Source organism: Gorilla gorilla, chromosome 22 (genome assembly GCF_029281585.2).
Source record: "Gorilla gorilla gorilla isolate KB3781 chromosome 22, NHGRI_mGorGor1-v2.1_pri, whole genome shotgun sequence".
In the NCBI taxonomy this organism is placed as follows: Eukaryota; Metazoa; Chordata; class Mammalia; order Primates; family Hominidae; genus Gorilla; species Gorilla gorilla.
The window spans coordinates 47,121,282-47,147,961 of record NC_073246.2 but is presented as its reverse complement, the minus strand read 5'-3'; the positions used below and the strand labels follow the sequence as shown (position 1 = coordinate 47,147,961).

The 26,680-nt window shown below is 52.8% G+C and overlaps 1 protein-coding gene across 4 annotated transcripts; it reads left to right on the top strand.

The window, feature by feature from the left end:
- The first annotated feature begins 646 nt into the window (after window positions 1–646).
- On the top strand, window positions 647–23,295 carry POFUT2 (protein O-fucosyltransferase 2). 4 transcript variants are annotated; one of them, XM_004062931.5, is made up of 9 exons: window positions 647–843; window positions 2,630–2,880; window positions 4,940–5,084; window positions 6,056–6,166; window positions 10,624–10,690; window positions 11,657–11,782; window positions 18,748–18,928; window positions 19,201–19,324; window positions 21,377–23,295. In XM_004062931.5, the coding sequence occupies exons 1-9, from the start codon at window positions 713–715 to the stop codon at window positions 21,528–21,530; spliced, it is 1,290 nt and encodes a 429-aa protein (XP_004062979.1). In that variant the 5' UTR covers window positions 647–712; the 3' UTR covers window positions 21,531–23,295. The 4 variants fall into 4 exon arrangements, with proteins under 4 accessions (XP_004062979.1, XP_018873427.1, XP_055229725.1 ...); XM_019017882.4 differs by having other exon boundaries at window positions 10,624–10,726; XM_055373750.2 differs by having other exon boundaries at window positions 679–843; window positions 4,940–5,115; window positions 6,117–6,166; window positions 10,624–10,726.
- The last annotated feature ends 3,385 nt before the right edge of the window (window positions 23,296–26,680 follow it).

The window sequence follows — 26,680 nt, the reverse complement described above, 5'->3', positions numbered from 1 at the left end:
CGCCCCAGTAGCGCAGTCCCTCCAGGGCTCCTTGGAGGGCCAGGCCTCAGCCCGGGTGTCCCCTCGCCGGGGCTCCAGGGTTGGGGGCACCCAGGAGGCCGCAAGTGTGGAGCTCGAAGGCGCCCCCCGACTAGAAACCCAGGCTCTCATGCGCGGCTCCCGCCCCGACCCCAGCTCCAAAGGGGCGAGAGCACCCGGCGCCGACCCCGTCTACGGACCCCCTCCTCCGCCCCGCCCCCGCCGTCCAGCCCTCCCGCCCCTACCAACCCCGGGCCTCCTCCCCAAGGACCCGCCCCGCGCCACCAGCCGTCAGCCTTCCCGGCCCCCAGTCTCGCGCCCCCTCCCCATTGGCCTGCAGGGTCCACCGACTTCCCGACCCCGGGACCTCCCGACCCCCGGACCTCCCGGCCTCGCGGACCCTCAGGAGCCCCTGCGTGGGCTGCGCCAGGTCGCCCGCGACAGCACCGCCGCGAACCACAGCCACAGCCTCCGGGTCTGCAATGGAACCTCTAGCCGCGGCGGTCAGGAGGGCGGAGACTCTGCGCACGCGCAGTTCCCCCTCCCGCCCCGGCTTGCCGGTGATGGCGCATAACGCATGCGCGGGGAGGGCGGAGCTGGGCGTTGCCGTGGCTACTGGGAACGCATTTCACGGGGGCGGGGCGTGATTCCGGGGCGGGGCGCGGCCGCCGGAAGTGCGTGGCCGCCCGGGGCCATGGCGACACTCAGCTTCGTCTTCCTGCTGCTGGGGGCAGTGTCCTGGCCTCCGGCTTCTGCCTCCGGCCAGGAGTTCTGGCCCGGGCAGTCGGCGGCCGACATTCTGTCGGGGGCGGCTTCCCGCAGACGGTAAACGCGCGTCCACGGTGCCAACGCTGGGGTTCCAGGGCCGGGCAGGGTCAGAGGATGGGATGGGGGCGGGGCGGGGTCAGGGGCCAGGGAGATGGGATGGGGTCAGGGGGCAGGCCCACGGGATGGAGGGTGGTCCGGGGCCAGGGAGATGGAATGGAGCGGAGTTATGGGGCAGGGGCCAGGGGGATGGGATGGAGCGGGGTCAGGGGGCAGGGGCCAGGGAAATGGCATGGGGTCAGGGTTCTGGGGCACGGAATGTGGCGGAGTAAGGGGCCAGGGTGATGGTCTGGGGGCAGGGGGCAGGGGCCAGGAGGGATGGGATGGGGGCGGAGCAGGGGCCAGGGTGATGGGATGGGATGGGATGGGGGCGGGGCAGGGGCTAGGGCCAGGAGGGGTGGGATGGGATGGGGGCAGGAACGGGGGCCCGAGGGATGGGATGGGGGCGGGGCGGGGGCCGGGGCCAGGAAGGATGGGACGGGGACGGGACGGGGACAGGACAGGGACAGGGGCAGGGGCAGGGGCCGGGCTGGAGCCTGGGGGATGGGATGGGGCGGGGGCTAGGGGCAGGGTCGGGCCAGCGGGTTGGCTGTAGTCGAGGCTGCGTCACTGCGGCCCGGGTCTGCAGGCGGGGTCGTCTGCGAGGCCGGGGGCGCAGCCTCGGGAGCCCAGGAAGGGCGCCGGGTTGCTCAGGCTGAGCGTGGGCGGGCTCCGGAGGCCCCTGCAAGTGACACGGGTCCAGGCCTGGGTGTGCGGAGCCGGGAGTCAGTGCCGGGCGGGCGCTCCGCAGTGAATTCTCAGGGCCAAGACGAGCTTCGCGGCCGCCCTGTGGCTGTGGGGTCTCCAAGCGGACCCCGGGAGGGGCCTGGACGCACAGGTGTGCACGTCCCCTTGTTCTCAGGCCTGGGCGCTGCACGCAGCTTCACTCGCGACGATGGGAGTATGGAAAACCAGCGCAGAGCAGGGAAGGGAGAGCGCCAGGGACAGGGTTTCTGTAGCCCTTGGGGACTTGTCTGTGCCTTGGGGACTTGTCTGTGCCTTGGGGCGCTTTGTGTCCTTCCGCTAGGGCAGTGATCTTAAAGTGTGTCCTGGATCTCTGAGCTTTTGTAGCCGTTTTAATAGTAGTACCAGAGTATTATACGCCTTTTTCACTTCTCATGAGTGCACTGTGGAGTTTTCCTAGAAATCACTTGATCTGTGATGTCACAACAGATTGAATGCAGAAACGGGTATGGGAATCCAGCTGTCACCAGACCCAAAAGAGATTTGCAAAAATTAAGAACATCATCACAGTTCTTCTCACTAATTCATTTTTTAAAATACACTTATTTTTTATTTAAATATGTGGTTTTTGTTAACATGTAACGGCTTCTTATTTTTAGCTGAATTAAATACTTGTAGCTTTAACGTCTAACATAGGGACCTATCAATAGACACAGTGCACATAACCAACCGTCAGTCATTGTTTCCAGCGTAAAGGGGTCTTTAGACCAAACAGTTTGAGAACCATGTGAGTACTGATTCTTGGGTTCCAGTCACTGGGATTCCTCTGCCTTAGTGTTGAACTATTGCTAATTGTTAAAAGGATGTTAGCATGTCTGCTGCTTCTGCTTACAGGCTCCGTAAGTAACTGGTCATAGAGAAACAGGCCACTCACTGCCTTCACAAACTAGGAACCATTGTAAGTGCCTAGAGTCGGGCCACGCACTGAGACTTGTGAGCAGTCGGGTTTTCCGTGGGGAAACCTCAGCATTTGAGACCTGTGGTCCTCCTTCTCCCTGCTCAGGTATCTTCTGTATGACGTCAACCCCCCGGAAGGCTTCAACCTGCGCAGGGATGTCTATATCCGAATCGCCTCTCTCCTGAAGACTCTGCTGAAGACGGAGGAGTGGGTGCTTGTCCTGCCTCCATGGGGCCGCCTCTATCACTGGCAGAGTCCTGACATCCACCAGGTCCGGATTCCCTGGTCTGAGTTTTTTGATCTTCCAAGTCTCAATAAAAACATCCCCGTCATCGAGTATGAGCAGTTCATCGCAGGTGAGGCCGAGCGGCGCGCTGGGAGGCCGTGGTTGCTTAACTGGGGCCAGGCAGTCATTTCTAAGGTAGACATCAGGTTGGGCTTATGATTGCATCCAGCCTCACCAGCATCCTCCAGTGCCCAGTGCTGCTGCCTGAGGCCTGTGGCAGCGCCTCCTCCGCTCAGGAGCACAGTCCATTTCCCACGCTGCAGTGAGCTTCCCAAAATGTTTCTCGGAAATGGACCTGAAGTGGATAAGCTTTGTGCCCCCTCAGTTAGAGCCGCTCTTACACCCTAAGAAAGCGGCCACCCCTGGGTGTTGTAGTGACAGGACTCGGCTCCTGTGCGAAAGGCTGTTTTATGTTCAGGAAGACGCACTGCGTGTGGAGTACGCTTCGTGGTGTCTCAGTGCAGCGCCAGGGATAAAGGTCTGTCTTGTTTAATTTTGTGTTGCTTAATCTTCTCATTTAATTTTAAGAGAAGAATTAAAGCTCTTCTTAGAATGAAGGTATTTAGAGCTTTTTGTGTTGCGTTGTTTGGAAGAGATAAAGGTAAGTGATGCTTTGCTGCTGCACTTGAGAGGCCTTGAAGACGAATGAGTTAGTTTTGAGTCAGGCTCCTGCTTTCTAGCATCTGTTGAGTTCTTACTCGACAGCCACTCTTGGGGCTTAGAGACCTTTGCTCCCTGCCAAGGAGTGTGGCTCCCATGTCATCATTTTTCAAGGATGTGGTTCTCGTTGCACCCTAGATCTTGTCACTCTGAAATGTTTTCTGTGTCAGGGTCAGTCTTGTGAGTGCTAGGGGCATGCAACAACAGGGGGTAACCTCCGACATCCTTGTTGATACCAAGTCAGAAAGTCTGCTGCTTGTAAAAAGCATTCCTAGAGTGCGTCCTTTCCTGAGTTGACTTTAAAATTTGCTTGTGAGTCCTGGAAGATGAAAGCTGTGGTTGGGTATTTGGTCTCACTAGCAGCCAGCCCTTGGTCTGAACATTGGGTTATAGGAACCCAGAGATGCTATCCTTACCTCCCTTTGGTACCAGTGGGTTTCCTGACAGGGAAGCGGACAGCTCTGGGCCTTGGGCATCCGAGTGCTTGGGAAGGTCTGGGAAGACAGACCCCGTGTAATGAGCTTCTGAGGCAGATATGCTGGTCTCACGCTTACCTGCCATCCACCAGCCTGGGGCTTTGCTGAGCTGTTTCCTCGCCTGTGAGGTGGGGAAGGAACTGGGTGCCTGTCCTAGGGCGAGGCTGCCAAGAGACTGCACACAGTGAGCTCCTGATGTGGCTAACACAGCGCCCAGCGTGCAGGATCTTCACCACCTCCCACTAGCATAAAAGGAGCCCCCACAGCTGTGGCCTCGGGCCCTTAGGCCACGCAGCCCTTAGCCCCCAGTCATGAGTGAGCAAAAAGGATACCGGAACTTCACCTTTGCGATGCTCCCTCCCGCTTTGTTCCTGCCCCAGAACTTCACCTGCGCCGTGCTCCCTCCTGCTTTATTCCTGCTGCATTTGAGCAGATCTTAATTGCTGACCTCTTGGGTGTCACAGTGGCACCTTCTTGGTGCTGGTCGGGCCTTGGGTAAGAGGCACGACTCCTGCTCACCTGAGCTTCTGTCCCCGGGGGAGGCAGGACACCAGTGCAGTAGATGGTGGCCGAGGTGGTAAGGAGCGCTGTGGGAAACCAGGGGGGTAGGGGACAGTGGCCTCACAGAGGGCCGGAGGGCGAGCCCCCAAGGGGAGTGGTCCTGGGAGGGAACAGCCTGGACCAGGGCGTGAGGGCCGGATGGGCTCACACGGACCCCTGTGAGGAGGGGGCCTGCTGCAGCCAGGCAGGGGTGGGGCCGGGGAATCGGGGACCAGCTCCACACCACCCCCCGCCGGCTGCTGTTGCACGCTGACGGCCATGTGCCCTCACGGCATGTGCTCTGCCGTGTCTCTGCTTTTGTGAGCCTCCTACAGTCCCTTTGCGAATAGGGTGGTGTACAGTAGTAAGAGTCAGCTGCTGGTGACTGATGCGTGCCCGTAAGTGAGCTTCAGATCGCTGTCACACTGCCTGGCTTTTCTTGGTGTCTTTCAGAGTCTGGTGGGCCCTTTATTGACCAGGTTTACGTCCTACAAAGTTACGCAGAGGGGTGGAAAGAAGGGACCTGGGAAGAGAAGGTGGACGAGCGGCCGTGTATTGATCAGCTCCTGTACTCCCAGGACAAGCACGAGTACTACAGGTGCCTGCTGAGGCTGCTCCCCCTGCCGCAGGTGCCCCCCCGCCTCCCCCTGCTACATGCGCCCCCCCCCCCCGCCGCAGGCACCCCCCCTCCGCCCCCTGCCGCAGGCGCCACCCCCCCCCGGCCTCAGGCGCCCCCCGCCCACTCCTCCCCACCACCGCGGGTGACCCTTGCCCCCCCTGCAGCACCCTGCCTCCCCCCGCCACGGTGTCCTCACCCCCCACTCCCCCAGCCGCAACCGCCTCCCCCGCAGTGCCCTCACTGCCCATGCTGGTTGCTGATGCAGGGTTCTGGGTGTCCCCTCCTGGGCATCCTGACAGTGTTGCGGCGGCCCTTGTGGTGGTAGCGCTTGTGGCTGCCCACACCGTTCCTCGTCCTTGACAGGCGGGTCCCCTTTGTGCTGAGGCCTGGAGAATGGGCCGTGATGAACACCTGGCTGAGACCCCGTGCCTTTTTCCCTGTGTCTTTTCATGCATTTGGATGCTGCCACAGGGATGGAGGTCTTGTCAGTCCCAAGTGTCAATTGCCATTAAAGGCTCTGACACTGCCAGGCCTCCTGTGGAAAAGCTGTCAGTTAACAGCCTCCATGTGTCCAGTGCCAGGGCAGCTGGCTCTGAAGCATGGCAGGTGAGCTCTTGGGAAGGGCGCGGTTGACTTGGCTGACGGTCACAGCCAGGCTGGCCCTGAAGGTGCACAGGGCTGCCTCTGTCCAGCTCCCTCTGCCTCCCTGGCCATCCGGCCAGCCCCTATCATGGGGAAAGCCTCAGTGGTCCATCAGCCTGAGAGACACTCGTGGGCTTCTTTTAAAATTTCACTAGAATGTCGCGATCTGCAGTCACGATCAGTAAGTTTTCCTAAAGCAGCTGCGTTTCATCAGGAGCAAGCCACAGTGTGTGCGTGTCTAGACTTGATTTGTTTTCCTCGTGAAAGCAAAATAAACTGATAGAGCTGCTGTGGGTTTTGTTTTCCAGAGGATGGTTTTGGGGTTATGAGGAGACCAGGGGTCTAAACGTCTCCTGTCTGTCCGTCCAGGGCTCAGCCTCCATCGTGGCGCCCCTGCTGCTGAGAAACACATCAGCCCGGTGAGTGCCCCAGTCCCCTCGGGAGCAGCCTGGAGGCTGTGGCGTCTGCTCTGTGCGTGCTCGGCTGGGGGCTCTCCGCCCATGCTCCCGCATCCCTGGCCCACCCACCTCACAGACAGCGGACCCTGGGGGCCCTGGGGGGTGGTGGTTAGGGAAGTGGTTGCATGTGTCTCTGCGAAACAGCCCAGTGGGTGCAGTGGATGACGTGGACAGCGGGTGAGGGGCACAGAGGTGAGGGCTCAGCCCGGCCAGGTGCACAGGGAGGGGCTGAGCTGGGCTGGGCTGGGAGCGGCGGGGGGCTCACCATGAGACTGTTCTCGATTTGTAGCACTTGGGCAGCTTTTACCAGTACCTCCCCCCTCCCCACACCCAACACCCACTGTTTGATCTGTTTTCTGCCTCAGGAGTCTGGGGAGGATCATGCAGCCACCTTTGGCCATGCGTCTGCCACAAGTGGCCGCCGGCCTGGTGAGCCGGGCCTCGAGGGTCCACCCAGGAGGCTGGGGTTGCAGACAAGTCAGTACCTGATGATGTTGTAAACTCTGGAGGGAATTGTTGATGGCCACGTTCTTAGAACTTGCTGCAGACTAGGACCCTCTCCGTCACCTCCCTTGGATCTTCTGAATCCCCCAGCAGGCGCTGTGAGCGTCTCCCCCAGACCGGGCACAGCAGGGCATGGGTGCCCCTCGCACTTGCCCACATTGAGGCTGCCTTATCTGCTGTCGTGCCCTGTGTGTGCCTCTAGAGGCCATCAGCCACGATCCTGTTGCACATCACAGCTGGCTCGGTATCACCCTGGTCAGTAACAGCTGCCGCTGGCCCCAGCGGGCCAGGACCACATGGTCTCAGCTGCTCTGGGCCTTTGTGAAGGCAGGTGGTTCCAGCACAGGCCCGCGTGTCTGCTGCTCAGCCAGCCCGACTGTTGCAGACAGAACTCAGAGGTTGTGGAGGGAGCTAGGCTGAATTTTTTTGGTTGTTGAGATGCAGCTTTAATGTTGTCCTGGGACTGGGTTCATTTCATGAAAACATCCGGGTTTCAGAAGCCAATCTGCCTACGTTTGGGGCCTGTGGAACAGTCTTGCCAGTCAGTTTTTTTGACTCACATTTACAGGTTAGAATGGAGCTGAGCCCAGAGGGGGCTTCCAACTAGATGGTCCTGATTTAGGAGAAACGCTTCTGCCAGGGAGCAGTGGGAAAAGGCACAGTGGAAAAGGAGGCTGATGATGGGCGGTGAGGTCATCTGCCCCCAGCACCCAGGGAAAGTCTCTTCCGGGGGTTAAAGCCCTAATGGGAAGGTGAAGCTATCAAGCCGTCAGGAGAGGAGCCTCACCACCTTGGCGCAGAAAGCTTTCTTCAACAAGATGGGAAAAGCATGCGCCAAAAAAGAAAGATTGGTAAAGCCAGTTACTTTAAAGTCAAGAACTTTTGTCCATTAGAAAAATGGAGACAGGCCTCAGAGAGGGAGGTCCTGCAGCGCATTTGATGAACTAAGGACTCTCTGGGATACAGGAGACGAAACCCAGCGAGTGAGGGACGGGCAGCCTGGGGTGAGGTGAGTCCAAGGCGGGATCCGTGCAATTGAGACGAAACCCAGCGAGTGAGGGACGGGCAGCCTGGGGTGAGGTGAGTCCAAGGCGGGATCCGTGCAACTGAGACGAAACCCAGCGAGTGAGGGACGGGCAGCCTGGGGTGAGGTGAGTCCAAGGCGGGATCCGTGCAACTGAGACGAAACCCAGCGAGTGAGGGACGGGCAGCCTGGGGTGAGGTGAGTCCAAGACGGGATCTGTGCAATTGAGACGAAACTCAGCGAGTGAGGGACAGGCAGCCTGGGGTGAGGTGAGTCCAAGGCGGGATCCGTGCAATTGAGACGAAACTCAGCGAGTGAGGGACGGGCAGCCTGGGGTGAGGTGAGTCCAAGACGGGATCCGTGCAATTGAGACGAAACTCAGCGAGTGAGGGACGGGCAGCCTGGGGTGAGGTGAGTCCAACACAGGACCCATGCGATTCAGGAGTAAGGACAGCTGCTGTTAATGCGAGCAGGTGCCCCCATTGCTGTCATGCTCGGGAAACCAACCGCCGTCGGGAGGACAGGCCCGCAGGGGCTCAAAGGCTGCTCCTGGAGCAAGAATCTGGTAAAACCCTGGGAACCCAGTGCACCCTGAATGCGGGACATGCACCCGCAGACCCCTGCCCAGGAACGTTCATAGCCTCCCCGGACCAGGAAAACACGTGCACCCCTCAGCCACGCACTGGATAGAGTGTGGTAGATCCACAGCTGAAGATGGGCAGACTGCTGCTGTGTTCAACAAAGAGAAATCAAGATATAATGCCCAGTAAAAAAAAAGAAAAAGATAAATGTAGTCATGTTCCATGTGCATGAAGGTCAAGGACAGTCCCGTGCATCGGAGGGAGAGATGGGAGGATGCCGGGGAGGCCCCTGAGGACGGGGCAGAGCAAGTGTGTGAAGTGCTTTGTTCCTTGTTCCTCCACCCGGGTGGGGGCTGCACCGTGTTCATTTTGGAGCAGTTTGTCTACCTGCGCCCGTGCGGAATGTCCTCTGCCCGCGCCCATGTGGAATGTGCGTCTTGAAGTGCAGTATTGCATTTCATAAAAAGCCCTTAAAACGGCATTAGAAGCAGGGCCGGAGGCACCCACTGAATCCAGCTACGCCCATCTCTCCAGAAATCGCCTCACATCGCCGCCTGTGCATGCGGCCGTCTTTTGAAACACATGTGGAATCACCACACGTGCCCTCTCCATGCGGTTTTCAGTTTGCCCTTTCTTCCCACCCAGCCATTCACCTGGGTATTACGACACATGGACATCACCTCGTTCTTTTGCAGTTGTCTGTGTACAGATGGAAGAAAAGGTGGCTTTTGGTTGTTTCCAGGTTTCTGTAGAAGAGTCTTTGTGTGAACCATGAGAGCGTAAAACTGTAGGATGCCACCCAGAAGAGGATGGCTGGGTGTGCCCTTGGTGCAGTCCTCAGAGTCCCCGCAGTGGCCGTGCACGGCTGGTTCCCAGGCAGCCACGAGGGCCGAGAGCTTCCATCTGTGTGGATCCAATAGCAAAATGTGGAATCATTGCTCTGTTCATTTGTGTTTCTTTGATTTCAGAGTAAAACTACACTTTAAAAGCCTTTTGAAATGTTATTGTATAAAATGCCAACTTAGATATGTTGCTCATTTTTTCTCTGTAGAGATTAAATTTTTTTGTTTGTTTGTTTTTTGTTTTTTGAGACTGAGTCTTGCTCTGTTGCCCAGGCTGGAGTGCAGTGGCGCGATCTCGGCTCACTGCAACCTCAGTCTCCTGGGTTCAAGCGATTCTCCTGTCTCAGCCTCCCAAGCAGCTGGGGCTACTTGTAGCATGCACCACCATGCCCGGCTAATTTTTTTGTATTTTTAGTAGAGACGGGGTTCCACCGTGTTAGCCAGGATGCTCAATTGCCTGACCTCGTGATCCGCCCACCTTGGCCTCCCAAAGTGCTGGGATTAGAGGCGTGAGCCACTGCGCCTGGCCATAATTAAAATTTTTATTTTTCCTTAAAAATTTCTGCGTTTTTGTATTCCAGCCTTTACCACCCCAATATTCAGGTCTATTTGCTCACGGTCCATTTTGTGTGTTTCGTTTTTATTTTGCATCAAGAGCGCTGGGGGGAGTTTGGTGAGACGGTCGGCTCAATGGCTGGAATAGGAGAGGCACTTCCCACGTGGAATTAGGTAACGTGACAGTCACAGGCACCAGGATGACTTGTCAGACCCAAACTGGAGCAAGGAAGGCACTGAGGAGGAGGCACCTGCCTGCGAGTCTGAGATAAAGGCCAGCTGGAGGGCTCTCTGAAATAACCCCAGGACGTTCCTCACGTGCTTCATGCACCTCAACTTTCACAGCCGCTGCTTCAGTCGTATGCCCATATTCCTGGGACTAGGTTTGCCACCGGACAAGGGTTGCAATAATTCGGACGAGACGCTGTGGAAAGAATGCCTGCCCAGGAATGGCGTCTCTACCACGGAACAGATGTAGCTCCGGCTTTGAGCTCGAGTCAGTGAATTTGTTTCCCGGCAGCTTATGTGAACCTCTCCTTTTTGTCAAAGAAAACCTTCCCCCACCCTCCCCTCCTCAGGCACGCCTGCAGCTTGCCATAGCCGTCGGTGGATCCTGGATTCCAAGCCTTTTGCCCACTGTCAAATACACTCCTCAAATTAGGAGATACTTTTCTCTGATGTCATTCTGTTAGTTGACAGTAGGCATTAAAGCCCTCTCAGAACCGTGGTGTGGAGGCCAGACGGCAGCCTGCCTGTGTCTCAGCCATAACCGCCCGATGCGCCCTGGTTAGTGTCCCTCGGAGACTTGGTCTCTGCTTCCTCGGCCCGGGGTTCTCCCAGTTTGTGCTCTGAGAGTGTGAATGTCATCATCCTTAACTCATAACTGTTTATTCTTCTGTTGTTTAAAAACAGGTCCGTGATGTTAGACAGAGCCGAGAACCTACTTCACGACCACTATGGAGGGAAAGAATACTGGGATGTGAGTGTTTCCTCGGGAGCGTCTTTCTCAATTAGTGTATGTTGCCCATTATTTAGCTTTTGAAAATTTAAAACAGTCAACAGCTCTTTTTGAACCTTGCTGATTAAAATCATCATTTTAAGCCATGGATTTGGGCAACTGCTGTGACTCTGCGCCACCCCCAAGCCTCACGTGGCTGCAGAGCCAGGTCCTCGGGAGCCCGCAGGGCTACCCAGCTCTCCCCTCTGATGCCACAGGCCCTGAATGCAGTGGCAGCGCCCTGGAGTCAGCCCCCGAGTCAGTGACTTCGTCAGTGGCTGGAACGTAGACCCCTCCTTTCTCCTCTCTTTAGCTTTGAAAGGTGGGACTATTCTCTGCAGCAGGTCTTTTCCGTTGGTGTTGATTTCTGCATTGATGGGGTGACTTTCCATAGCCACCCCTGGTTCTGTGAGTGAGTGGGAGCAGAGGGCGGGAAGCGGCTGCCCCCTCCCGTGGACACAGCAGGCCTGCTGACGTGTTCACCAGGGCAGCAGCTTGTAAAGCCGGAACCTGCCTGCAGGAGACACAGTCCCTGCTCACGTGGGACTTTGTGCAAGTCAGTCCCACCCTGTTTGGCAAAGCAGGATGTGCTAACCGCCTAAGCTAGAAGTCGAGTTGGGGAGAGACTGAGGGGAAGGAGCTGCACACAGTTGTGCCAGCCAGGGGCAACGGCCAGCTGAGCCCAGTGTGTGCCGCAGCTTCCCACGGCAGGGGCTGGCAGAGCCGGCAGGGCTGGGCGGCTTGCCCTGTGTTGGCTTCATGCAGGAGACCCTCCAAGAGCCTCCACCGTGGATGGCGCTGCTTCTCAGGCGACCGTGGATGAAGGACGTGTCTGAGGGGCTTGTTCCAGCTGCGGGGGTGGGTGGTGGCAGCGACAGGAGAACCCGCTCCGGGAGGGCTGCGTGGCAGGTGGGCGTGTTCTCAGCCGAGCCGTCGCCGTTTTCACAGACCCGTCGCAGCATGGTGTTTGCCAGGCACCTGCGGGAGGTGGGAGACGAGTTCAGGAGCAGACACCTCAACTCCACGGACGACGCAGACAGGATCCCCTTCCAGGAGGACTGGACGAAGATGAAGGTAGCCCCCCTCCCTTTTGTTAATTAGAGAAAAGGTAAAGTCTCTCTGGAGATGCCCCACACTCAGGCCTTCCATGTAAAGTCACAGCAGGGTTGGCGTGTCTGTGGGCGTGGATGCCTCGGCGCCTCTCTGGAATGTGAGTCACAGTAATGACCTGCTCTCGGGAGGCACCGGGACCCTGGGGCCCTCGTCATGTGCAGACTCAGGGAGTCACTTGGCCTGGCTTTACCTTTAGTAACACGGGCAGTCATGGCAGGCCCAGCAGACTCAAAGGTATTCTCAGAGCGCGGTGAGGCCAGGAGCGCGGAAGCAGGAGGTCGAGGTGGTCAGAGGCACGTTGGGCCTTTTTCCCTCTTGGCTTGATTGATAAAGAGAAAAAAGCAGCGTTCACCTGGACTCACCCAAAAGCACCATCAGTGCTGTTTTGGTCTAGAATCATCCTCTTTTTATTCTTTGTATATATTTTTAAGTGTTTTCTGAAAGTTTGAGTTTTTCTGTGATGTAATTTCAACAAATGTGTTGCTTTTTCAACTTGATATTGTTTTTAAGCATTTTCAGTGTCTGTTTGTAGCGTTTTTTAAACAAAACTTTCATAGAAGTGCCATTTTACTCGCTTGTTCTTTATGGGGTATTTGAGCTGTTTCCAAGTGGAATAGCATTCATTGCTCCAGCAATAATTAAGTTACTTGGACAGTTTTTACTGGGGAAAAATATGGAAGATTTTTTTCACTTTTATCCCACTTGTGTTTCTTTTCAGTGTTTTTTATTTTTTTATTCTTTTTAATTTTATTTTTAATTTCATTTGTTTTTTTGTTTTTGTTTTGAGACGGAGTCTCACTCTGTCGCCCAGGCTGGAGTGCAGTGACACGATCTCAGCTCACTGCAACCTCTGCCTCCCGGGTTCAAGCGATTCGCCTGCCTCAGCCTCCCGAGGAGCTGAGATCACAGGCGCGTGCCACCGCACCCGGCTAATTTTTGTATTTTGAGTACAGACAGGATTTTCCCATGTTGGCCAGGCTGGTCTCAAACTCCTGACCTCAAGTAATCCACCCGCCTTGGCCTCCCAGAGTGCTGGGATTACAGGCGTGAGCCGCTGTGCCTGGCTTATTTTATCATTTTTTTTTTTTAGCCTTAATCATTTTTGGGGAGCAGGTGGTGTTTGGTTACATGGATGAAGTGGTAGTTTCTGAGATTTTGGTGCACCCATCACCCGCGCAGTGTACACTGTCCCCAATGTGTAGTCTTTTATCCCTCACCCCCTCCACTCTTCCCCTCGAGTCCCCAAAGTCCACTGTGTCATTCTTATGCCTTTACATCCTCATAGCTTAGTTCCCGTGAGAACATACAATATTTGGTTTTCCATTCCTGAGTTACTTCACTTAGAATAATGGTCTCCAGCTCCATCCAGGTTGCTGCAAATGCATTCATTTCGTTCCTCGTTATGGCTGATGTACCACATTTTCTTTGTCCACTCATTGGTCAATGGGCATTCAGGCCGGTTCCATGTTTTTGCAGCTGTGGATTGTGCTGCTATAAACATGCGTATGCAAGTGTCTTTTTCATATAGTGGCTTCTTTTCCTCTGGGTAGATACCCTGCAGTGGAATTGCTGGATCAAATGGTGGATCTACTTTTAGTTCTTTAAGGAATCTCCACACTGTTTTCCACAGTGGTTGTACTAGTTGACATTCCCACCAGGAGTGTCACAGGATCCCTTTCACTGCATCCGCGCCGACATCCATTATTTTTGGGTTTTTAAATTATGGCCATTCTTGCAGGAGTAAGGTAGTATCCTATTGTGGTTTTCATTTGCATTTCCCTGATCATTAGTGAGGTTAAGCATTTTTTCATACGTTTGTTGGCCATTTGTGTATCTTGAGAATTGTCTATTCCTGTCCCTAGCCTACGTTTTGATGGGATTATTTGTTTTTTCATGCTGATTTGTTTCCTTTCCTTGTAGATTCTGGATATTAGTCCTTGGTCGGATGCAAAGTGTGCAAGTATTTCCTCCCACTCTGGGAGCTGTTCGCTGATTGTTTCTTTTGCCGTGCAGAAGCTTTTTAGTTTAATTATGCCCTATCTATTAATGTTTGTTTTTGTTGCATTTGCTTTGGGTTCTTGGTCAGGAACTCTTTGCCTAAGCCAATGTCTAGAAGAGTTTTTCTGATGTTATCGTCTAGAATTTTTATGATTTCAGGTCTTAGATTTAAGTCTTTAATCCACCTTGAGTTGATGATCCAGTTTCATTCTTCTACATGTGGGCTGCCAATTGTCCCCACACCGTTTTTGAATAGAATGTCCTTTCCCCACTTTATGTTTTTGTTTGCTTTGTCGAAGATCAGTTGGCTGTAAGTATTTGGCTTTATTTCTGGGTTCTCTTCTGCTCCACTGCTCTAGGTACCTATTTTTATAGCAGTACCATGCTGTTTTGGTAACTATAGCCTTGTAGGATAGTTTGAAGTTGAGTATTGTGTACTTCCAGATTTGTACTTTTTGCTTAGTAGTTTTGCTTTGGCTATGTAGGCTCTGTTTTGGTTCCATATGAATTTTAGGTTTTTGTTTTTTCTAGTTCTGTGAAGAATGATGATGGCATTTTGATGGGAATTGCACTGATAGATTGCTTTTGTAGTATGGTCATTTTCACAATATTGATTCTACCCATCCATGAGCATGGGATGTATTTCCATTAGTTTTTGTTGTCTATGAATTCTTTCAGCAGTGTTTTGTAATTTTCCTTGTAGAGATCAAGTTTTGTGGGGTTTTTTGGTTGTTTTTGTTTGTTTGTTTGTTTGTTTGTTTGCAGCTGTTATAAAAGGAGTTGAGTTCTTGGTTTGATTCTCAGCTTGGTTGTTGTTGGTGTATAGCAGTGCTACTGAGTTGTGTACATTGATTTTGTGTCCTGAAACTTTACTGAATTCATTTATCAGATATGGGAGCTTTTTGGATGAGTCTTTAGGGTTTCCTAGGTATACAATTATATCATCAGTGAACAGTGACAGTTTGACTTCCTCTTTACTGATTTGGATGCCGTTTATTTCTTTCTCTTGTCTGATTGCCCTGACTAGGACTTCTAGTACTATGTTGAATAGAAGTGGTGAGAGTGGGCATCCTTGTCTTGCTCCAGTTCTCAGGGTGAATGCTTTCAACTTTTCCCCCTTCAGTGTAATGTTGGCTTTGGATTTGTCATAGATGACTTTTATTACCTTGAGGTATGTCCCTTCTATGCCACCTTTGCTGAGGGTTTTAATCTTAAAGCAATGCCGGAGTTTGTCAAATGCCTCTTCTGCATCTATTGAAATGATCATATGATTTTTGTTTTTAGTGCTGTTTAGGTGGTGTGTCACATTTGTTGACTTGCATATGTTAAACCATCCCTGCATCCCTGGTATGATACTCATTTGATCATGGTGTGTTATCTTTTTGATATGTTGTTGGATTCAGTTAGCTAGTATTTTGTTAAGGATTTTTGCATCTATGTTCATCAGGGATATTGGTCTGTTGATTTAGGGAGGATTCCCTCTTTCTCTGTCTTTTGGAATAGTTTCAGTAGAATTGGTACCACTTCTTCTTTCAGTGTCTGATTTCAGCTGTGAATTCACTGGGTCCTGGACTTTTTTGGCAATTTTTAAATTACTGTCTCAATCTCACTACTTGTTATTGGTCTGTTCAGAGTTTATATTTCCAGGAATTTATCCTCTTGATTTTCCAGTTTGTGCGCATAAAAGTGTTCATAGTAGCCTTGGATGATTATTTGTGTTTCTATGGTATTGATTGTAATATCTCCCGTTTTGTTTCTAATTGACCTTATTTGGATCTTCTCTCTTCTTCGTTAATCTCACTAATGGTCCATCAATGTTGTTTATCTTTTCAGAGAACCAGCTTATTGTTTTATTTAACTTTTGTATTTTTTTGTCTGTTCATTTCAATTTCATTTAGTTCTGCTCTCATCTTGGTTGTTTTCTTCTGCTGGGTTTGGGTTTGTTCTTGTTTCTCTCATTCCTTGAGGTATGACCTTAGATTGTCTGTGCTCTTTCAGATTTTTTGATGTAAGCATTTAATGCTGTGAATTTTCCTCTTGGCACCACTTTTGCTGTGTCCCAGGGGTTTTGATAAGTTATGTCAGTGTTATTGTTCAGTTCAAAGAATTTTTAAATTTCCATCTTAATTTCATTGTTGACCCAAAGATCAGGAGCAGATTATTTAATTTCCATGTGTCTGTATAGTTTTGAGGGTTCCTTTTGGATTTAATTTCCAGTTTTACTCCACTGTGGTCTGAGAGGGTACTTGACATAATTTTGATTTTCTTAAATTTATTGAGGCTTGTTTTGTGGCCAATCATATGGTTTATCTTGGATAACGTTCCATATGCTTATGAACAGAATGTATATTCTGCAGCTGTTGCATAGAATGTTCTGTAAATATTTTAGTCCACTTGTTCCAGGGTATAGTTTGAGTCTATTGTTTCTTTGTTGGCTTTCTGTCTTGATGACCTGTCCAGTGCTGTCAGTGGAGTATTGAAGTCCCCACTTATGTTGTATTGCTGTCTATCTCATTTTTTAGGTCTAGTAGTAATTGTTTTATAAATTTGGTAGCGCCAGTGTTAGGTGCATGTATAATCAGGATTGTGGCATTCTCCCGTTGGACTGATCCTTTTATCATTATATAACGTTCCTCCATCTTTTTTAACTGTTGTTGCTTTAAAGTCTGTTTTGTCTGATATAAGAATACTACTCTGCTCGCTTTTGGTGTCCATTTGCATGGAGTATCTTTTTCCACCCCTTTACCTTAAGTTTGTGTGAGTCCTTATGTGTTAGGTCAGTCTCTTGAAGACTTTTGCCTCACAGCTTTCAGGTGGATTTTCATCCATTCTGCCATTCTGTTTCTCTTAAGTGGAGTCTCTAAGCCATTTACATTCAACTTTGGTATTGAGGTGTGAGGTACTGTATTCTATTCATCATACTAGTTGCTGCCTGAATACTCTGTTTTCTTTCTTTTTCATTGCGTTGTTTTATATGCCCTGTGAGATTTATGCTTTAAGGAGGTTCTATTTTGGCGTATTTTGAGGTTTTGTTTCAAGATTTAGAACTTCTTTAACATTTCTTGTAGAGCTGGCTTTGGGAGTGGTGAATTCTCTCAGCATTTGTTTGTCTGAAAAAGATGATCTCTCCTTCATTTATGAAGCTTAGTTTTGCTGGATATAAAATTCTTGGCTGATAATTACTTTGTTTGTGGAGGCTGAAGATAGGACCCCAGTCCCTTGTAGCTTGTAGGGTTTCTGCTGAGAAATCTGCTGTGAATCTGATAGGTTTTCCTTTATAGGTTACCTGGTGCTTTTGGCTCACAGCTCTTAAGATTCTTTCCTTCATCTTGACTTTAGATAACCTGATGACTGTGTGCCTAGGAGATGATCTTTTTGTGATGAATTGCCCAGGTATTCTTTGAGCTTCCTGTATTTGGATGTCTAGATCTCTAGCAAGACCAGGTAAGTTTTCCTCAATTATTCCCTCAAATAAGTTTTCCAAACTTTTAGATTACTCTTCTTCCTCAGGAACACCACTTATCCTTAGGTTTGGTTGTTTAACATAATTCCAAATTTCTTGGAGGCTTTGTTCATTTTTTTTACTATTCTTTTTTCTTCTTGTTTGTTGGATTGGGGTAATTTGAAAACCTTGTCTTCGAGCTCTGAAGCTCTTTCTTCTCCTGTTCTAGTCTATTATTGAAACTTTCCAGTGTATTTCGTTTCTTTAAGTGTGTCTTTCATTTCCAGAAGTTGCAATTGCTTTTCCTTTATGATACCTATTTATCTGGAGCATTTTTCATCCATATTGTTTTGTTTTTTTTTTTTAATTTCTTTAAGTTGGTTTTCACCTTTGTCTGGTATGTCCTTGAGTAGCTTAATAATGAACCTTTGGAATTCTTTATCTGGCAATTCAGAGATTTCTTCTTGGTTTGGATCCATTGCTGGGGAGCTACTATGATCTTTTGGGGGTACTATAGAACCTTGTTTTGTCATATTATCACAATTGCTTTTCTGCCTGCTTCTCATTTGGGCAGAGTACTTCAGTGGAAAGATCTGGAACTCACGGGCTGCTGTTCAGATTCTTTCATCCCACGGGGTGCTCTGTGGCGCTCCTTGCCTTCCCCTAGGGATGGGGCTCCCTGAGAGCTGGGCTGCAGTGATTGTTATTGCTCTTCTGGGTCTAGCCACCCAGTGGGGCTACCAGGCCCTGGGATGCTGCTGGGGAATGTCTGCGGAGAGTCCTGTGATGTGATCCGTCTTCGGGTCTCCCAGCCGTGGGTTCCAGCACCTGCTCTGCTGGAGGTGGCGGGGGAGTGAAGTGGACTCTGGGGGGGGTCCTTGGTTGTAGTTTTGTTGAGTGCACTGGCTTTCTCGAATGCTGGTTATGCTGCAGTGAAGTTGTCACGTGGACAGACTCGGGACCTGTGGACAGCCAGGAGGTTGCAGGTGGTGGGATTAGCTGTTGCTTTCTCCTTCCTTGGAGCAGGGTTGTTGGTTAGAATTTGCTGTAGCCGTTTGCGTTGGTGGCTTCCAGCCAGGAGGTGGCGCTGTCAAGAGGGCAGCAGAGCATTCTGGCTCCCGGGGAGTTTGCAGCTGTGAGCTGCTTTGTCCACAGGATCTGTGAACTCTTTGTGGCACGTCCCTGCGGTGGTTCTCGGAGCAAAAGTTCACAGCGTGAGCCTCCACATGCTGTTCTCTTTTTAAATATTTTTCTTTACCTCAGATAAAATGATTTCTGGTAATTAATACTGCTTCACTGTCTTCTTAGAAAGACATCTGGTCGCCCCCGAGATTCCACCTGAATCCCTTAGACAGCCCTGGAGCCACCCCGTGGAGGAGGCCACATGGAAGGGGTCATCCCTCTGTGTCTCGAGTCCCACCCGGTGCCCAGGATGAGCCCCGAGCCCGCCTGTCAGTTTCTGCATTTCCTTGTGGTTCTTTGCTAGGTCAAGCTGGGCTCGGCGCTAGGGGGCCCCTACCTGGGAGTCCACCTGAGAAGAAAAGACTTTATCTGGGGTCACAGACAGGATGTACCCAGTCTGGAAGGGGCCGTGAGGAAGATCCGCAGCCTCATGAAGACCCACCGGCTGGACAAGGTGTTTGTGGCCACAGATGCCGTCAGAAAGGGTATGGAGCTTCAATGCTTTCGTTTCTTTCCTTTCTTCTTGATCCCTGGTTCCGTTCTGGGTAGACCTGGAACTACCCAGATCCATGAAGATCTGCATGATCTTCAACTGTAATTCCTGGGAGGGTAAAGCTGAGTTGTGTGTCTGCACCTTTGGAGCCAGTTCCTAACGAATTAACCAGAAGCCAAGTACGCATGTCTGTCTGCTAAAGAGACACATATCTGTCCTTACTGGAGGATCCCGGTTCAAAGGGTCTCTCCTTCTACTTTGCAGAATATGAAGAGCTAAAAAAGCTGTTACCCGAGATGGTGAGGTTTGAACCCACGTGGGAGGAGCTGGAGCTCTACAAGGACGGAGGCGTTGCGATTATTGACCAGTGGATCTGTGCACACGCCAGGTGCCTGCCCACGTCACTGTCGGCCGAGAGCGGGTCGGGTGGCTTTCAAAGGTTCTTCTGTCCCAAGTACTCGGTGTCAGAGCAGATGGTCGCCTGTGTTCACAGTGGTCATTTCCATACTGTTTGCCTCCTCGTCTGAGTCTCCTGTAGCATCTGGTTCAGTGTTTCCCTGGGCTGAAGTTAATTGTTCATCTTGCCCCTTTAGTTCTCACGCACAGAATTCCTCCATAGCAGGCTGTTGGCATAGCTGGCCTCGTCTCAGAACCTCTTCTTGTGTCTCATTTTCCCATCATTCCCAGTTTCTGCCCCTGTCTGCCCCCTGCCCTGAGAGTTGCCCGTGCCCTGGACTTGGGCGTGTCCTTGTTGCTGTGTGTGTTGTTGAGCATCCGTGAGCGTCCCCGAGGCCAGGAGCATGGGCCCTCGTGTGATCGTTCTTGTGGGGCTGCCGTGAGCGTCCCCGAGGCCAGGGGCGTGGGCCCTCGTGTGATCGTTCTCGTGGGGCTGCCGTGAGCGTCCCCGAGGCCGGGAGCGTGGGCCCTCGTGTGATCGTTCTCGTGGGGCTGCCGTGAGCGTCCCCGAGGCCGGGAGCGTGGGCCCTCGTGTGATCGTTCTCGTGGGGCTGCCGTGAGCGTCCCAGAGGCCGGGAACGTGGGCCCTGCGTGCAGTCATTCCTCTGGGGTTGCTGTGGGAGGTACGCCTGGGCTTCTGTTCCTCCAAAGACCTGCCTGCCCATCTGCATAGATGAAGGCTGGGGTTAGGGTGAAACGGTTTGAGTTAAATGGAAAATGAAAGTAGAGGGAATGATCTTCCCCGTGGTTAGCACTGTGCATGCACGTGCGTCTCTGTGGGTTAGTCTGTCTCTCTCCTGCCCGAGGAATGCTGAGCGCCCTGAGCCGGTGCCTCTTCACATATCTGCTATTTCCTGTGGTGTTCTGGGCATTGTGTATAAGACTCACAGAAGCTCTGGGTGATGCTGTCTGCTGGGTGTGGGTCCCTTTCCCTGTTAAGCAGACAGGATGCAGCGCTGACTTCTTAGGTCAGGGCGGAGGTGTGCAGGAGCCCAGTCACGAGCTCGCCCCTGCTTCTCAGGTGTGGCCTTGGGATTTTGACTGCGACCTTGGCTTGGCGGTGCTGTCTCCGCAGCCCAGGAAGCCTGCTGTGGGGAGGCTTCGCACTGAGCTCTCAGCCTCCTGCCCTCAGCTGCGCGAAGTGCTCGGCCCAGCTCACTGAAGCTGCCCTGCCTCCGGGCCGGCGCGGCCTGCTCTGGCAGGCCCCTGTGTGTGGGGTGGTGAGGGTCTCCCCACCAGTGCTGCACCCCGCAGCAGCATACAGGCCTGTGTGGCCTGCTGGCCCTGTGGCTCCGTGTACAGCGCTGTGCATGTTACATTTGCTCTGGAAACATCTCTGGGGTTTGCTTGTTCACGAAGTTCATGAAGTGCCGCTGGAGAGCCAGAGACCAGCTGCGCAGGAGCCGGAGGAACGGGCAGGTCGCTGACCTGAGGTCTGGAGAAACCCCTGGAGAAGGGTGTCCCCACCAGCCCATACAGCGTGTGTGTGGAGGGGGCGTTGACCTCCGTGATGTCTGCTGTGCCTCAGGATAAGGACCCCCCATGCCCTGGCTAGACAGTGTGTGGTTAGTAGGAATTTCTCTTTGTTCACCGTGTGACCCCCAGGAGGTATTCGACCTGCACTGGCGTGCCTGGCCTGGGATTTGGTGACGGAGAGGAGGGCTCCCGGGGGCACATGCGGCGGGACAGGAGCGTGGCGGCTGCTGACTGTGGGGTGTGGATGGGGCTGCAGCACCAGGCAGAGCCCCTCAGGGCGCAATGTCGAGGGCACCTGAGCGAGGGGTGCCAGCAAAGGGGGTGGCCGGCTGGTGGGTGCTCGGGGGGCGGCCGTGTTGGTTCCATGTAACTGTGGAACTCATTTCACTCAGCTGCTCCTCTCAGTTCTCCCTGACTCTGGAACCTCTGTGACCCCAGTTCTCCCTGACTCTGGAACCTCTGTGACCCCAGTTCTCCCTGACTCTGGAACCTCTGTGATCCTTTGCAGGTTTTTTATTGGCACCTCAGTCTCAACGTTTTCTTTCCGGATTCATGAGGAAAGAGAAATCCTGGGGTTGGACCCCAAGACGACGTACAACAGGTTCTGCGGAGACCAAGAGAAGGCGTGTGAGCAACCCACCCACTGGAAGATCACCTACTGAGGAGGATCCTCCAGGGCCGCTCCCCGGACCCGACAGGCGCGGGTGGATGCAGGTTCTGTCGCCGTGGAGTCACCGTCTACTGCCAGCTGGGAGCTGGGTGGATAGGACCGTCCCTCACAGGGTCCCAGGCCCAGAAGAGGCCCCACGCCTCTAGAGTTGTGCTCCATCCTCGGCGGTTCCAGCCGCCATGGCTGATGAAGAGGCTCCGCTGCTCTCGGGGGCGGCGGTTGTTTTCAGGCAGCGTCTGTGAACCCACAGCTCGGTTGCCAGCAGGGCCCGCGTGGTGACCCAGAAGCAGGAGTGTTTGTCAGGCTCCAGCTCTGGCCTTTCCAGCCACCTTTCATGTCCTCATATTTTAAGTGCATTGAGGATAGATGCAGGCGGGTGAGCTGCCCTCCGTCAGGTGGACCCGGGCTGACATTTCCCTGGGAGCTGGTGCAAGGAGAAGCGTCATTTTAAATGTCTGCAGAGCGACCAGGGGCCTCATGAATCCCTCCGTTGCCCTCCGCGCAGCAGGAGGCTGCCTGTGTGTTTCCTCCTGGGATGTGTGCAAGGCAGAACTGGTGCTGCAAAGGAAAGGGCCTGAGGCCTCAGGGAGCTCCGTGGAGGGATGACAGTTCAGGCCCTACTGCTGGCACGTCAGAGCGCTGGGAAGTTTTTCAGTGACGTCTCTGGGGCACTCAGTGGATTGTCTGTAGGAAACTTGCAGCTCCGCTCCTCACACCAGGCCCGGCTGGCCACCCACCCTTGCCCCCACTGCCCCCCCTCGCCCCCACTGCCCCCCCTCGCCCCCACTTGCCGCCCCTCCCTCGCCCCGACTGCCCCGCCCCACCCCACCTTCACCCCGACTGCCCCCCCCCCACCCCACCCTCACCCCGACTGCCCCACCCTCGCCCCCACTGCCCCTCCCTCGCCCGGCTGGCTGCCCCTCCCTCGCCCTGGCTGGCCATCCCTGCCCTCGCCCGGCTGGCTGCCCTGCCCTCGCCCCGACTGCCCCGCCCCACCTCACCCTCACCCCGACTGCCCCTCCCTCGCCCGGCTGGCCGTCCCTGCCCTCGCCCTGGCTGGCAGGTGCACATGGGGCCTCCGGGTCTACCATTCGCTATTGAGAACTAGAAATGAGGAAGGACAGTTAACGCTAACTCCAAAAGGCTGTCTAGGATGAGCTGCTTTATCAGGGAGCTTCTTGTACCCATTTTACAGAAATCATTTTTAGGTCTTTGTGCCACCATCACGAGGGGCATCTGCAAAGAGGGCAACGCTAGACACAGAATCCGTGGAAGGTGCAGCAGTGCCTCAGGGGTCCTCAGGGTCAGGGAGCCCCCCTCGCCCTCTTGGCCCGTTACCCTTTGTGACTTTCCACCATGGTGTCATGTGACCCTCAGTCAGGCTGGTGGGGGCTGAGTCCTCACTGAGCAGCCACTTTCCACATCTGCTAGAGGAGCAGTGACATGGACACCTGTGTGACAGAGAGAGGACAGTTAGTGAGGAGGGACAGACAGCTCTTCCCTTCGGAGCCTGGCTCGTCTAGGACATCACCTTGCTGTGTCTTCTCAAGCTTTTAAAATGGACCCTGAACGTGGGACAGGGCCCTATGGTGTTACTCAAAGCTGTGCAGGGTAAATGATGACATATTCTTCTTCCATTTGTTCTAGAAACAGTGCCTTTTTCATTAGTTGCATTTTCCAGGCTGAGAGCTGTATAAAACATTTTGGACTGTGACCATGTACCTTCCTTTTTAAAAAAAATAAACTGCTTTATGGTAGTTGGTAGCTGTGGAGTGTAGACTCATTAGACTCATTTCCTGCCACACAGCGGAAGGTGGAAGAACCTTTTCAGATCTCCCAGAAAGCGGATGGTGACCAGGCATGGAGGAACAGGGTAGGGGCCGCTCCTGCTGGCCTGCGAGTGCTGTGGCATCTACGTCAGGACACCACTTCTGCCAGAGCCCCTGGGCCCCCAGCGTGGCCTGGGTCTGCTCAAGGGGCCCTGCAAGGCCTCGTCATCAACAGCAACCGGCCGTCCTCTGTTCATTAGACTGCTGGGAGACCTCTTTGGGGAAAGAATCCCTCAGGTGTAAAACTGCCAGGTTTTTAGGCACATAGGAGATGGCAGTATGGCCTTTGGGAGTTTAATTGTGGTGGGAAAAGACCAGCCAGTGAGAAGATTGTGTGGTCGGTGCTGGTAAATGCTGCAGAACTCGAGTGGAGAAAGCCTGGAGGTGGTGGGAGGTTGGGAGGGGCTCAGGAAGGCTGGGGGGGCTGTAACTCGCAATGGCTGGGAACAATGAATACAGAGGCCCCCAGGGCACATACGGCCAAGGCGGAGAGAAGCTGGTGTCCCAGACGGAGCAGCTGGGCCAGTGATGCATCAGGGGATCTGTGGGTAGGAGGGCCGCTGCGGGGTCTGAGTGGAGTAGGGTATGATGTGGCCACTGTGCAGAGAATAGCCTGGAAGCCAGAGGCTGGTGAGGAGGCTGTTGCGTGGTCCGGGTGAGACGCAATGGTCAAGAGTGCTGAAAAACTTTATGCTGGACGTGGTGGCTCACGCCTGTAATCCCAGCACTTTGGGAGGTCAAGGCGGTTGGATTGCTTCAGGTCAGGAGTTCGAGACCAGCCCAGCCAACATGGTGAAATCCCGTCTCTACTAAAAAAAATAAATAAAATAAAAAAATAAAAAAAAAATTAGCCTAGTGGGCGTGGTGGTGCATGTGTGTAATCCCAGCTACTTGGGAGGCTGAGGCAAGAGAATCACTTGAACCCTGGAGGCGGAGGTTGCCATGAGCTGAGATTGTGCCACTGCACTCCAGTCTGGGCAACAGAGTGAGACTCTGTCTCAAAAAAAGAAAAACTTTAGAGTTTATTTGAACAAAGAACAGTTCATGAATTGCACTCAGAACTGGGAGAGGTTCAGCAAGCTCCACTCAGCAGCACGGGCAGGCAGCACTTACAGACAGAACACGGAAGTGAGACACGGAAACAGCCTGATTGGCTACGGCTGGGCGTCTGCCACATGTGGGTGTGGTCTGACCCACTGGCAGCTTATGACAGACTCAGCTACTTGTTACAAGAATAGACTCATTAGGTTGAGTTTGTTTACGTGCTTAGTTAGGTTGCAATTCACTAGGCAGAAATTCAAAGAATGGAGGCAGCTTTAGGCCAAATTTAATTTAACAAAAGGACCTGAGTGCCCGCGGTATCCCTGGAAGGAGTTGCTGGGTCTGAACGTCAGGAAGGTGGGGCTGGGAGCGCAGGTGGACCCCAAGGGGTTGTCTTAGCTGCTGCAAGGATGATGGAACCCGCTCCCTTTTTTAAGCTAACGGTCTTTTGTTGCAGGAAGAAAAGATGGACTTGCAACTTGGAATGGACGTAAATCATAGCGTTTTCAGCACTGTTGGTAGTGCTGAAGTCCACAGCCACAGCCTGTTCTGCCAGCTCCAAGTCATGGTTCCAAAGGTTTTAAAAACAGTCCAAAGATACTCCCTTGGTAAAGGTTTCATTTTTAAAGTTTGTGTGAATGGTGGCAGCCTGACCCTGTTTCACTCCAGTGCAATGCAGATGACACCAAGCCAACATGCAGAGGTATGGCCAGGGTGTTGCCACTGTGAGTTGGGGCGCACACAAGCACAGGGGGCCGTCGTGTGGTGAGCTGGGCCCAGTGGCTCACCCTTCACCCTTTCTCCACACATCTTCCTGAAGCAGACCAAGTTGAAGTGTGTGTTTTCAGTAAGCGGCTGTGACTATACTAACACATTGAGTTAGAACCATTTGAATAGGCTTTGAATCTTTTTCATTGTTCACTTTTAATACTATTAAGCATTTATTTGGGAAACAAAGGATTGTGATTTGGGTAAACTGAGTCAGGGTGGCCCTGAGTAGTGTCCTAGAAAGCAAACACTGGAGACTTTTGGTTTTTCTCTTTGAGACGGAGTCTCACTCTGTTGCCCAGGCTGGAGTGCAGTGACGTGATCTCAGCTCACTGCAACCTCCATCTCCTGGGTTCAAGCGATTCTCCTGCCTCAGCCTCCTGAGTAGCTGGGACTACAGGTGTGCACCACCACACCTAATTTTTGTATTTTTAGTAGAGATGAGGTTTCACCATGTTGGCCAGGCTGGTCTCGAACTTCTGACCTCAGGTGATCTGCCCACCTCAGCCTCCCAAAGTGCTGGGATTATAGGTGTGAGCCACCTCGCCTGGCCTGGAGAGATTTGTTTTGGGGATTTCCAGAAAGGGGTTTTGGAGGTAGTTCATTGGCTGGGCAGAAATCCTAAATGAAACCCATTCTGATGGGTTAGTTCTTAAGGGCACTCCCAGCTGGGAGATGTGAAGGCCGTCAGGGGCTGACTTCAGCTGTTGGTCCAAGTCTACGGGCGCGTCCTGTGGACTGGCCGTCAGCCGTGTGAATGCAGGCCTCCTGCAGCTGCCCAGTTCCACTTAGCCTCAGCATTAGCGACTTCATTTTCTTTCACATTTCCCCCTTTTGACCAAGTTCTTCCTCCAGAAAGTGTCACAGATCAGTTGGTGAATGTGATGTTGTCCCTTGTTGCTGGGAGGGACTTGTCCCAGGGAGTCATGTCCCTCGTTGGGGACGTGACCTCAGTCAAGCTCAACTGTCATCTGCTTCACCTTTGCGTCAGTTTTCATTTCAGGTGATTGTCCGAATTCCACCAGGGGTAGAGGTTTCTTTAAATGAGAAACCTCAATCCAAGGGTCAACACCTTTTAGTTTGGCAGCACAGGGATGGGTAAGGAGTACCTGATGTGGACTCTTCACTGAGGTTGAAGGAAATCTTTTTGTAAATGTCTTTTCCAATAGAGAAAATGATCAGGCTGAAGGTTGTGATGTCTGGTGCTTTTATCTCCTGGGAACACACTGTGTAAAGATTGTCTGACCAGGGTATGACTTGCGTGGCTAGCCTTCATTATTCCCTTACAATATTGGAGCATGTCTCCTTTAATCAGTGGACTATTAAAAGCAGAAGGGACTCTATGCATTGGCCCTCCAGTGATCATTTCAAAAGTGACAACTTGCAGTTTCCAAAAGGTGCAGACCTTAGATTCAGAAGGACCAGAGGAAGTGCCTTTGGCTGGGGCAATTTTAGTGCTTCCTGAAATTTTGCCAGTTGATGCCATCTGTGCTTTCCACCAGTC